Consider the following 12774-nt stretch of genomic DNA (forward strand, 5'->3'; position numbering starts at 1 on the left):
GTGCTAACTTCTGGACTAACAATAGATTTTGTGCTTGTTTCAGTGCCGGGAACCACTATTGGTGGATACCAGTCGTGGCACCATTATTTGGAGCAGTGATTGGGTCCATTGTGTATGAGGTCTTTGTGGAGTTCCACCATTTTGATAACCTCAATGAACAGCTGGCGTGCTCGGTCAACAAGGACATGGGGAAGGGGATGCCAGAGTTCGAGAACAAGAAACTGGAAGTGAAACCGATCTTTACCATTGACACCTACATGGAGGGCTGTACAGAGCATCCCAGAGACGCAGAAGGCTACTTAAGCCACAGGTTATGACATACGAAACCTTGAAGAACTCTACCAGGTGCTCTGTGGTATTCTGCCCTGAAAATGCCCGGAAGGAACCTGCAGAATTCCTGAGATCCACAGAAGAACACATGGACTTGTGATATCGCAACCTACATTTTCCTTCACTCCAACAAAACGGGGAGGTTTATATCATGATTTTTATAGTCCACCTACAGGGTAGATAACGGGCTATCGTGCGTACAAGTTCTCGTTATTTGTCATTAGGGTGCAGACACCATTTCAACAAAATAGAAAATGGGCATGACTCAAACCACTGATTATACAACATGTCCATCAGGAAGCCCCTTACTGTCTTCACAACTCGCGGTCATGCTTGAGTAGATGCAGCCATAGCAGGTTTACTCTTAGATTATGGTAATACTTTATTTCATGTCTCCATATTCTATATCTAGCCCTTAGTATGGCAGTTCCTCTAACTAGAGGTGCCTGCAAGTTCATCTCAGTTTCACAGCACCTTGGAGAACCACTAGAGTACCAAGTCAACATTAAGGTGTTCTGTGGGTGCATCCCCATTTCATCGACTACCATTACTTCGATCCTTGCTAAATTTCAGCTTTACTTTGGTGGTCCATTCCTTCAATTATAGACCGTACTTCGAGATCAGCATGGCTCTAGCGCCTAAATGCTTGGACTTGAGTTTTAATGTGAAATCTGCCCAGTCCGCCTCGCCTTTGCATTAGTAAGTCATAGCAACGTCCATAGGTGCTGTAATGCTCAGCCGAGTTGATGATGGTCGAAGTGACAATATGTATCCGCCGTGGAAAGCGAACAGATGTGTCTTTGGAATGGCTATTGTGTTTGTGAAAGAGTAGCTAAGACCCTCCAGGCCTGGCTGACACTGCACTCTGCTGGATTACACTTGCTTTAGGCCCATGTTGTAAAAGGCCATTCCTTCACAGTCTTGGTCGCCACCATATGGAATGCCCTGTCTTTGGACATCCTTCATTCGCTTTAGAAAATAGGTACAATTGTTGGTTTCACCCTATAGATGATGTGGTCTACAGTGGTCTGCTTCGCTCCAGTGTTGTGCGAAATTGTACATTGTTTGTAAAATGTCATGTAAATTTTGCAAAATATAGTGAAATTACAGTTTAGCGTGAAATGTGGTTTTTTGGTATCTTGTGCTATGTTTTTCCATGTGCCGGGATATCTCTCATAACAAAACCACATGTTATACTGACAGGAGACTGTTTCGAGCAGAAATATCTCTTATGGGTGCATTTTTTGCTAGAACAGTCTCCCGCAAGAAAAAAAGTAATTAAAATTGCTCAATGTGGGTTTCCTTGAAATTTTCACTACATAGTTTACATTTTGCCCAAGCTAAATTTGCACCAAAGCAGCGACGGCTTTTGGACCATGCGGCATAGCAGGCCACCAAGGCATGGCGGGCAGGAGCCATTTGCTCTGACAAGAAGGTAGCAGACAGCAGACAAATTAAGTGTGTTAGGTGAGGCAAGATCAGTCTGCAGAGATCCGTGTGAGCCCCACACTTTTCAGGGGCTAATAATGACGGCGATAAAGCTCTGGAGATTAATGTACTCTGGAGAGATCTGTGCATTGCAAAGGCACATTTTTCACTCATCATAAAGTAGCACAGTTTATCCTGCAAAGCATAATGTGTAACATGCACATCACCAATTTGTAAATGTAGACAGCTTAGTGGGTTCCTGCTTTTGTCACAGACATATTTTTGTCACTTGCATTTCCTACATTACAGTCCTTCTAACAACACACAGTAAGCTATTTTCCGGCATCTATGAGCTGTATGCAAACTGCAAAGGAAAGGTTTAGAACCATATTATTCTTTTTTAGGTTTTGCCTGCACAGCATTTGTGCTGTGCTAGGCAAATCTCTTGTATTTAATATATCTTAAAAGGGGGCGCTTATCAGTTCCCATGTTTATTCACTTTAGTGTGGAACTTTTTTTACTTCCCCTGGCTGCACGCATTTACGATAATTCCACTAAAGCTATTCACACTGTTTAAGCCTCATTCACTGTCAAGATAAGATCTCTTCCCACTGAAAAAGCAGGCAGCTTCTAACAGTATGTTGGAATGCTTGCTTTTTATTACTTCGTTTTGTAAGGCAGATGCTTTAGCCTTAGAACGTTAGTGGCATTTCGTATTCATGCCTCAGTAACTTTTTTTGCACTTTGTAGGCATTATCGGATTGATTTTTTCAACTTAATCCATTTGGTCATTATGATCAAATTCTAAATGTTGTAATAAACATTGCTCTCTAAAAATAAAGTTAATAAACAAGAGTTATGCTATATTTTACTACTAAGCAGGCAGTCACAAATGCTATCATCTTTCAGGCACCAGGGGCATGATTTGATTGGTGCAGCAGGTGCAGTGGCACCGGGCCCAAAAGTTGTCAAAACTGCTCTAAACACAACATATTGCTAAATTTGACTACTAAACAAGTATTCACAATTGCAGTTACCTGGCAGTTAAAAGGGACGTGATTTGAATAGTGCAGCAGGTGCAGTGGCACCGGGGCCAAAAGCTCTAGGGACCCCACTAGACCCAGTTATTGCTAACATTTAAAACTAAACAGGCAGTCACAAGTGCAGTTACCTTGCAGACAACAGGGTCATAACTTAAATGGTGCAGCAGGCGCAGTAGAACTGCGCCCAAAAGTTGTCAAAACTGCTCTAAACACAACATATTGCTATATTTGACTACTAAACAAGTATTCACAATTGCAGTTACCTCGCAGTTAAAAGGGACTTGATTTGAATAGTGCAGCAGGTGCAGTGGCACCGGGGCCAAAAGCTCTAGGGACCCCACTAGACCCAGATTATTGCTAAAATGTAAAACTAAACAGGCAGTCACAAGTGCAGTTACCTTGCAGACAACAGGGTCATGATTTCAATGGTGCAACAGGTGCAGTGCCACCAGGGCCAAAAGCTCTAGGACCCCCTCTAAGCATCAAATATTGCAATATTTTACTAATAAACAGGCAGTCACAAGTGCCGTTACCTTTACAGGCATTAGGGTCATGATTTGGATGATGCAGCAGGTGCAGTAGCACCGGGGCCAAAAGTTGTCATAACTTCTCTAAACAGCAAATATTGCTATATTTTACTACTAAACAAGCTGTCACAAATGCAGTTATCTTGCAGGCACTAGGGGCATGATTTGAATGATGCAGCAGGTGCAGTGGCACTGGGGCCAAAAGATGTCATTACTCCTATAAACACCAACTATTGCTATATTTTACTACTAAACAAGTAGTCACAAATGCTATCATCTTTCAGGCACCAGGGGCATGATTTGATTGGTGCAGCAGGTGCAGTGGCACCGGGCCCAAAAGTTGTCAGAATTACTTTAAACACATAATATTGCTATTTCATCAATTCATACTAATATTTTCCTCTTTCATTTTTCAAAATGTTATTACTTACCCACACTATACTACTAGTAACAGCACAATATATTGCCTTTTTGTACATATGCAAGTCATAACACTTTAACAGACTTTCTGTAATTTATATTGTACAACTACTCGGCAAGCTACAACTAATAACAAAAACAGCTTATTATTAATCACATAGGTGAAACCTAATGCATTTACCAATCCTTGTCTTTTGTTACTTAAGAATGCTAAAAAGGGGGTAATTGGGCAGTGATAAATTCTTATTAGTGCAGACAACCCCAACTACTGTTGTTAGATTTTAAATATGAAATTTGTGTTTTTTTGTAGACCAAGCACTGTTAACATATAATGTATACTAGAATGGATGCCATGTGATTCCTATGCCCTGAAGGTCTCATTGTTTTATATAATATTTCCTGTACATTGATTTACATACTTACATGATTCATTATCTCTGTGCAGTATGTAGGTGTGATGTAAAGCGCTCTGACACTCTGAGTCGTGCCATAGAAGGAATTAAATGTGAGAGTGTGGCTATAGGGTGATGAGGGGCATCTTTGGAAGGTGGTAGTGAGGGAATCCGTGCATGACGAGTTCATGGGCGACGTGCATCAACAAAGATTGCCATACCAGGCGCCACCAAAGCTAAAACAGGTCCAGCAACAAAGAATCCTCAAAGTGATTACGCAAGTCACAAAAAGGTACACACATAAGTCACTCCAACATGACATTATTTTTAATGTAATTTGCTGTGGTTAGCTGCAAGGTGCATTCAAAGGAGAATTGTGTAAGTTATTCCTATCAATCCACAAATATGTTTATTGCCCCAATAAAAAGGTTAAAGAAAAAACTTTAAAAACATAGAGAATGAGCATTTGCAATGCAATAGGTCTTGCATTTGTGAAAGTTAGAGCTATTAGAGCTGTAAATGACAATGTTTTTTTACAGCATCTCCGTTTCTTTGTAATGGGAGGGCATATGTTATGCGTGGTAAAATCTGGTAACATTCCAATCAAGTATTTTTATTGTCAGAATACTCCTTATAAACAAGCTGTTAAACAAACCATAAGGGTGCACAAGTCTTGAAAGCAGTTAAACGCACCTTAGAGGACGGACATCGGTCACATAGGGTTGCAGCTTAGGAAGTCTTTCAGAGGCTAGTAGCAGGAAGAACTGCTCAGCGAGGAAATAAGGGTCTGTAGCTTAGGGACTGTTAAGTGGATGGCGAAGATCGAGAACCAACAGAAAGAAACAAAACCGACAGGTTTAAGATTGGCTTATAATGAGAAGACACTGGCCAACAACTCAGATACCCTTAAAGTGTAAGCACTTGCAGGTCTGTAACCAAAAAAACCCACAAAGGACAGCATATGTAGCCCGACGAAGCAAGGAGCAGCAACCCAAAAGGGGTGTTAACATGAATGTGCATGGGGCAGCATCGCAGAAATGTTGTGTAAGAGGGTGTAAGGCAGCAACTCTGAAACTTGGGTAACAGGAGTCAGAGACTAGCTGTTGCGTGGAAGCGGATAAGAATTCAGGCTGGTGCTCAGCGGGAGTGCAGGCTCCACGTTCTATATTTGTGCTGATGCGAGCCATACAGAACCAAAGAAAGGTATGCGGCCGCTAATATTAAAGTTAAAGCACTGCATGGCATGCTGCCGTTTAAAAAAATAATAATGTTAGAAAAGTTTCGTTGGCCGAGCCGTGTATAAGAAAAAAAAGCGCGGCCGCCACGTTAAAGATGAAGTGCAGTGTGCTGCGCTGCAAAAATAAATTATAGAATGTTTTTATCCAGGCACTCTTACTAAGCAGGCACTAAGGGGGAAGTGTGCACCTGTCATGTCGTAATGCCAGCTACCATGAAAAAGTAACAAAAGATTGCTTTAAAATTGTAAATAAAACGTACTGAGTAAGGTCACATGTAGGAGGGGCAGTCCTCATGGGAGGTTACAACAGTAGAAAGGGAGGGACTACTAAGAAATTAACCAAAGGAAAAAAGCACTTCCAAAAGACAGTCAAAGGAGACAATTAAGAACATGGGCGGAAGATGGGCATAGCGTAAATCCCATATTCTGAATACATGTCTCGAAGCGACAGCGCAAGCGCTGCCTAGGCGAGACCTAAAAATCTGTATGCACTCCAGGGGATAAAAGATTACTTCACACTAATGAACCATCTTGGTGAGAATCCTGTTGCATTAAATGATGCGCATGTTGTGGACAAAGAGACCCGATTTCTTTGATATTGTAACATGCATACTTTCCAATACATGCATGAATGATGATACATGCAAAAAAAAAAGGAAAGCATAATTTAGTAAAGAATGCAACCAGTTGCTTTTTAAAACTCCTTTGTAAAGAGAGAGGCTTTATCATTTTTTCACATCAGTGTTTAAAAGCCGGGAGCCTCTTTTCTACAGGTTAGAATGATCCCTGGCTTAAGGATTCTTGGCAATGGCTGCAACCTGCATCAGTGGTTGCTACTTAGTTCAAGTGGGAAATCTATTGCTTTATATATGTTACTAACCAAATCTATCCTACGGCTGAGGGGGTTACTACATCATGGTTCAAATATCGCCCTAGCAAAATATTCAGTCTGCAATGTGGACTAGTTAAACATCTTCAAAGAAAGTAGGTGTTAAGTTCAGAATAGTAAATCTATAAACCCCTATATATATTTACCTTGGAGGTATGATGGTAATAGATATTGAAGATGCAGTATTTTTCTATTCACCATGTATTTTCGATATTTCACCACAATATAGAGCTATGCTACCGATCGCCTATTTCCTCATATAGGAATTTTGCTGGAAGAATGTCTCTTTGGGTGGGGTAGACACAACCTATCCTTAATATACAATACTTTTACAATTCATTCAATTGAAACATTGAAAAACGACCTGTACATTGGCACAGTAGGTCTTTGTACTTTAATTCCATGGGCTTGTGGTTACATCACAATTGTTAGATGTCCACAATGAAAAACATTCCATCGCACTGAAAAGAGGAAGGGTATAACAAGCATGCTGGCACTCAGTTTGAAACTAGGCGGTTGTTGGAAAGTGTGGGCTCAAAGCAACAAGCTTGTGTTAGTCTAACCCCTGATGCGTGGTACCTGACAGGGCTGAGCACAGAAGATGAACTGCACGAGCCTAAGTTTGGGATGTATGACGTTACAACGCGTGCTGTTACAACGCATGCTGTTACAACGAAACTGTTACAACGCAAGTGGATTTACAACGCATGCCATTACAACGCAAGTCTTTACATCGACTTGCGCTAGATGGCGTGCTAACATTAGAAAAGTGTAATTTACTATTCCAACTCCAGTCCACTTAACAGTAGGGAAGGTGTTGGGATAGTAAACTACACTATTTGTAATGTTAGCACGCCATCTAGCGCAAGTCGATGTAAAGACTTGCGTTGTAATGGCATGCGTTGTAAATCCACTTGCGTTGTAACAGTTTTGTTGTAATGGTAGTGCGTTGTAAAAGTTGTGTTGTAAAGGTTGTTCCCCCTAAGTCTGCCACCAGACTGTTGATACTTTATAACCTTGAGCCTTGCACATGTTGGGGCCCAGATCCTCTCTAGGGCCCAACCTGGAACACAAATGTTAAAGAAGCAGCACTAACCTAGCCTCAAATAACAAGTAGATGAATGTACATGGGGTACAAGTACCACAGGGCTGATACCTTCATAAATCTAGCGCTGTGGAAAGTGTCAGATTTTGAGAAGGGAAAAACACAAATGGCAAAATGGGAAGGTGGTTTGCATGTCAACATATCACAAGAAGAACTACTGACTGACAGCAATATTGCGTCTTAAATATAGATATCAAGACGTAGTTTTAAAAAAAAATATTTATCCCTAGCGTGACAATATTTTTGCTGACAATATTTAGAGCACAATATTTACTTCAGACAATATTCTGACAGTGATATTCTGATACGTCACTATTAAGGTGCATTGTGAGTTGTAATAGTCATTGAGACCTACAAGGCAGACATTACAACTTGTGATTGTCAAGGCAAAGGGAGGTTATTGTGTGATTCATAGGAAATTAATCATCAGTTTGCAACTACTCCCAGAGTTGCAAACCATTGAATTGTTACTAACGGCAATTATCAATCAGTAAACATTTGGAAAATGGAAGCTGTCAGTGAGGTAGGACTTCCACTGTGCAAGTGACTGCGGCAAGCCTCAGGGGAGCAGGCAGCGTACTCTCCCTAATGTGGCTTAGCAGTGTTTGCTTTTTTAGGACAGTGTGATCTCTGCCTCTCAGTATCAGCACACTACCAACGCGCCTGCAGAGATTGATGTCTGCTGTCCTTTACTGGCATATCACCCTTCTTTTCAGCTTCATTACAAGGATTCCCAGATGGGATCTTTCCTCATGACTATTAATGAGGGAGAATTTATGGGATTCCTTGTAAACTGTGTCTTTGCGCTGTACCAAGTACATCTGGCATGTCTCAAAGAATTTGCGTGGGCGCATCACGCAGCACTATAATGTGACTGGGGCCACAGGCACATCTGGACTCCACTCCTTCAGGACAACGCTTTCTGAAATTTTGTTGGAGTAATGTGTTTGACCTAGATGCCCAACAGGGCTCTAAAGATCTGATTGGCTGACAGCCATCAGACAAATAAGGCTCCGTCCGGTCTGTCACGCAGTAAAATGTGAAGTCTCAGTTCAAATAAAGGTATCTTAGTTCTGCACCTCCCGCTTTAATTTCAGTAATTTAAATTGACACTAAGACAGGATCGGTAAGGATCAGGAGTACAGTTCATCAGCATTCTCCATGTCTCAAGGCACAGGTGGGGGGGTTAGGCCATCAAAGTTTGCGTCTGACCAGGAAGCACTAACGAGCATAATCCACTGAGCTCTGCCTACGTTTACTCTAGTTTTAGATGTTTATGTATGGCCAACTCCATGTAAACATCCAACCACCATCCTATAGCTTCATACGAAAGGTTTGAAGAGAAGAAACTCAGCAGCAAATGTTTACAACCTAGAGGCTGTCATACATCCTCCAAATCTCCCCTCCTGACCCCGATTAGCAGCACTCATTGTACTTGGCTTTGAGTGTGAAGCTGGACCTCCCATGTGGCTGCACACCTGCTCAGGTCCTGATTTCTGTAGCCCCCCAAACATAGTCACCAAAAATCTCATCAAGACAAGATGTCGTATTGACCCCCTGTTCCTCCAGAACTAACTCCAAATTAACAATACTCTATGAGAACTTGTTGCACTTAAAAAGTGTCAGAACAGGCAATAAACTCCATCCGTCCTGCCAAGTAATCTCTGGGAAGGGGACTTTATACTATAAACTTTTACAGGAGTACTGAGCTTTCATCTTAGCATGCTCGAGGGGCACAAGCGTCTTATAGGATCACCACCCGGTCTGGCAGTGCACGTCCTCTCCTGGCTTCAACCAGCTTCTTTAGTTCTTCCTATTTCAGATCCCTCCAGTCCTCCTTTTCTAAGCAGCTTCTCCTACTTGCAAGGGTACCTTCACTTCCCCTCATAAGGAGCCAGTCAGTTCCTTCCCTCAAGTTGGCCTGGAACAAGTTTTCCTGTGAGATTGTAGAACTGTCCAGGTTCTGGGACCAAACCTTGCTAAGGGAAGTTGGCAGTCAGTGACCAGAACCCCAGGCCACAAAATAATGTATTGGTTATTTACTAGTGTGGGACCTCAGTTCCAGGTTCATGAGAAATCTTGGAATACTGACTGATGGTTTCTGCCCCTCATACCAATGTTGCAGACTGAGTTCGTGTATTCCATAGGATCAGCTCTGGGACCGGTTTCAGGTATTTCCTGCTTTTTGCAGATTCCTCTGAGATTGGTTCAACCAAAGTCTTTGCCTCACAAAGTCAGCAGGAACTTGGGTTGAGTTAGAAGCTCCTTGCCAGGGAAGACCCAAAACAAAGGGCAAAAGATGGAGGCTTCTCCATTTAACTACCTTCAAACATGTAGGGAGGCACCACTTACCTGGAACAATGAAAGAGGATAGTGCTTGAGGTTTTTACTACACTTTAAATGGGCCTTCCGTCTCCTACCTTCTACACTCTGATCCACTACAAAGAGCCTCAGGACGCTTTGACGAAGGTCTGCAATTAACATTACGGCATGCTCTCTCCAGTTTCCATCTTAATTACCGCCCTAGCGCAGGAAATCAAAATGGAATCCTAAATATGTAGCAAACCAACTCCATTCACACTCAACTGCACCTACATAATTTACACATAGACACGTCATCCATGTCCCACATGTAGGAAACTAAGGATCTGGTTGCAAGAGATTGGCAGGCCAATTAAAAAAAAAACAGGCAACGCTCCGGCAGGGACCAAAATAAAAAGGTCAGTCCTGCTACTATAATCTGTTACTTCCACCACTACTCTACTGCCATTTCCACAAAGTCCAATGAGCTTACAGCAGTCGCGCTCAGACAAAAAGGGCACACGTAGTGTGGCTCTGCAGAGTAGAGAACCCTGCTCTAGATAGCATTTGTGTTGCGGTGGGCATGATTGTCTTGGATAGGAAGACCTACCAAAATACAGAAGACAGAAACCCAAAATAATAAACTCAAGGCAGGAGTGCACGCACTCCAGAGCAATGGCGGTGTGTTTTTCCGCCCCAGCAATCCCCCTAGACCCTCAACAGTATTCCCTTTCAAAGGCCCTGTGTTCTCATAGGTCATGGAGAAGCCAGCTTGGTTAGGGCCCTGTAAATTCAATTACCTAGGTCCTTACTTAGACCCTGGCAGATTATCCTCCAGATGTCCAAGGTGGTCAAGATCAGGACCTCCACCCAAGCTAAGGACTGTGCGCACTATTTAGAGCGCCACGCATGCGTGGTGGAGTCTCTGTGCTGCAAATGGAGCTGCTCCAACTCTGTGTCCCTTTAGAGCACGGAAGGTTTGCCATACTGTGATTGGGGTTATCAGCTATGATTAATAATCTTAATAATATTTAGGTCAATTTACCTTCCAAACAATCAAGCAACAAATGTGGCATGAGAAAACTGTGAATTAGGAATGTACTACACCTCTAGTTCAGGCATTCCAAATGTATATGGAGGTAGCGTTGGCAAAATACTTTGGACCTGGCAGGTTTCATTCAGAAACATTAAAACATAACTGCTATACAGTTTCTAATTCGTTTAGCATTAACCCTTTTGGTTATCATAAATGCACATATAAAACAAGGCTGACATTTCTGATGGGACCCAGGGGTAGGTCGTTTTTTAATGCTAAACCACCATTGTCTCCAGCCTGGTAATATGGAGCTGATTCCCTGTTCTACATACTTCCAAATTCTTTTTCTTTCTATTTGGTATGTAATTAAACAAATTACATGTGTAACGATTGGACTGTATTTGAAGACAGAGCAATATTTATTGTAGTTAAATGGACAATACAGTAAACCTCAGCCAGGAGTCATCCTAAGCATTATTACAAGAAAAGTCTGCAATGCTGACATATGTGTTATCTTGATGCTCAATGATGAAGCAGCATACACATTGTTCTGGTGTCTTATTAGCTTTTCCTTCTCACTATCAGAGAGTGAAAGTCAGAAGAACCACTGAATTCCATCTACAACAGGTGACTCAATCCTTTCAAAGACTTGACTCTAAAATGGGTACACTAACCACTCTACTACAGAGTTCTATAACACTGTGTGGCAGTTTCTGTTGTATTGTGCTGTAGAATGTATATAATGCTTGCTTACCCTGTGTGGGACAGTGAAGCGCTGGATGACATGAGCAGCAGGCTATGCCATGCAGGATGATCAGGCAGGGTTATTTTCCAAAGGCATGTAAAATTGATTCAGTTCTGCCCCTTCTTAAGATACTTAACCTGCATCCCTCGGACCCTAGTTACCATCGGCCTATATCTTGCCTCCCTTTTCGTGCTAAGATCATGGAGAAGGCGCTTAACAAAAAATCAGTAAACATCCTGGAGACTAACCATATATTGGACCACTCACAGTTTGGCTTCAGAGCCAAACACAGTACGTAGTCAGCTTTAATAGCTCCTTCGCAACATTTGAGAATTTCTCTGGACTTAGGATCCAATGCAGCCTTGATCCTGTTGGATCTTTCGGCTGCATTTGATACAGTCCACCATACAATGCTGATTCACCGGTTCTATTCTTTAGGAATTCGGGGTTCAGCCCTGGCCGTCTTAAAATCATTTGTGTCAGAAAGAACGCACTTTGTAGCATTGGACAAATTCTCTTTCAGTACTTTTTCGCTACAATGTGGGGTCCCGCAGGGCTCATTTTGAGCCCTACGCTTTTAATCGATATATTACTCTCTTGGTTAAGTTTATCAAAAAATGTGGACTCTCTGTCATCAGCTATGCGGACGACACACAGATTGTGGTGTCGGTGGCAAGCAACCCAGAAGCTACTGCTAGTAGATTCCACATCTGCGTGCTGGGGATTACTAATTGAGTGTCTGGCAACTGCTTAAAATAAAATTCTGGCAAAACCGAGGTGCCCTTTTTGGGCAACAATACCTAATTTTGATCATCTACTTGGTGGACACAGGAACTGGAGCACTACTAAAACCAGTTACTAAGCTAGAAACTTGGGTATTATCTTAGATGACAAATTGTCATTTGACAAACACATCAATGCACTGACATCCTCATTGTTCTTTCTTCTTAAAGTTTTGAGGAAACGTATTTCATTTATTCCCCAAGATATGCACTCCTGCATAATGCCACTTCGCACCTGATACTTGGGATTCACAAGTATCATTCTGGCTCCCCAGCCCCGGCTCAGCGCCATTGGCTGCCTATTTGTAAGTGTATTGATTTTAAAGGTCTATATATCGTACTTAAAGCTCTGAATGGCCTAGGCCCAGAATATTTGAAACACAAATGTATCCGATACCGTCCTTCTAGAACTTTGTGGTTTGCCTCAGACTTTCATGTGAGAGTTCACAAGATAAAGAGAGCTCTTTGGGGAGGCAGGATTTTCACTTACTGTACAGCAAAAGATGGAAATCTCTTCTTATTTGTCTGAAGAATTATCC

The 12774-nt window shown here is 42.1% G+C and overlaps 1 protein-coding gene across 2 annotated transcripts in view; it reads left to right on the forward strand.

The window, feature by feature from the left end:
- Positions 1-4166, forward strand: part of AQP10 (aquaporin 10) — a 106488-nt gene extending 102322 nt beyond the window's left edge. Inside the window, exon 6 of one of the 2 annotated variants that reach the window (XM_085637815.1) lies at positions 44-4165. In XM_085637815.1, coding sequence (XP_085493941.1) covers positions 44-317 — 274 coding nt within the window. In that variant the 3' untranslated portion in view covers positions 318-4165. Of the gene's footprint in view, positions 1-43 lie in introns of both variants that reach the window. The other variant, XM_085637816.1, reaches the window with a different exon arrangement.
- Positions 4167-12774: the final 8608 nt, after the last annotated feature.

This window comes from Triturus cristatus, chromosome 12, assembly GCF_964204655.1.
Source record: "Triturus cristatus chromosome 12, aTriCri1.1, whole genome shotgun sequence".
NCBI lineage: Eukaryota > Metazoa > Chordata > Amphibia > Caudata > Salamandridae > Triturus > Triturus cristatus.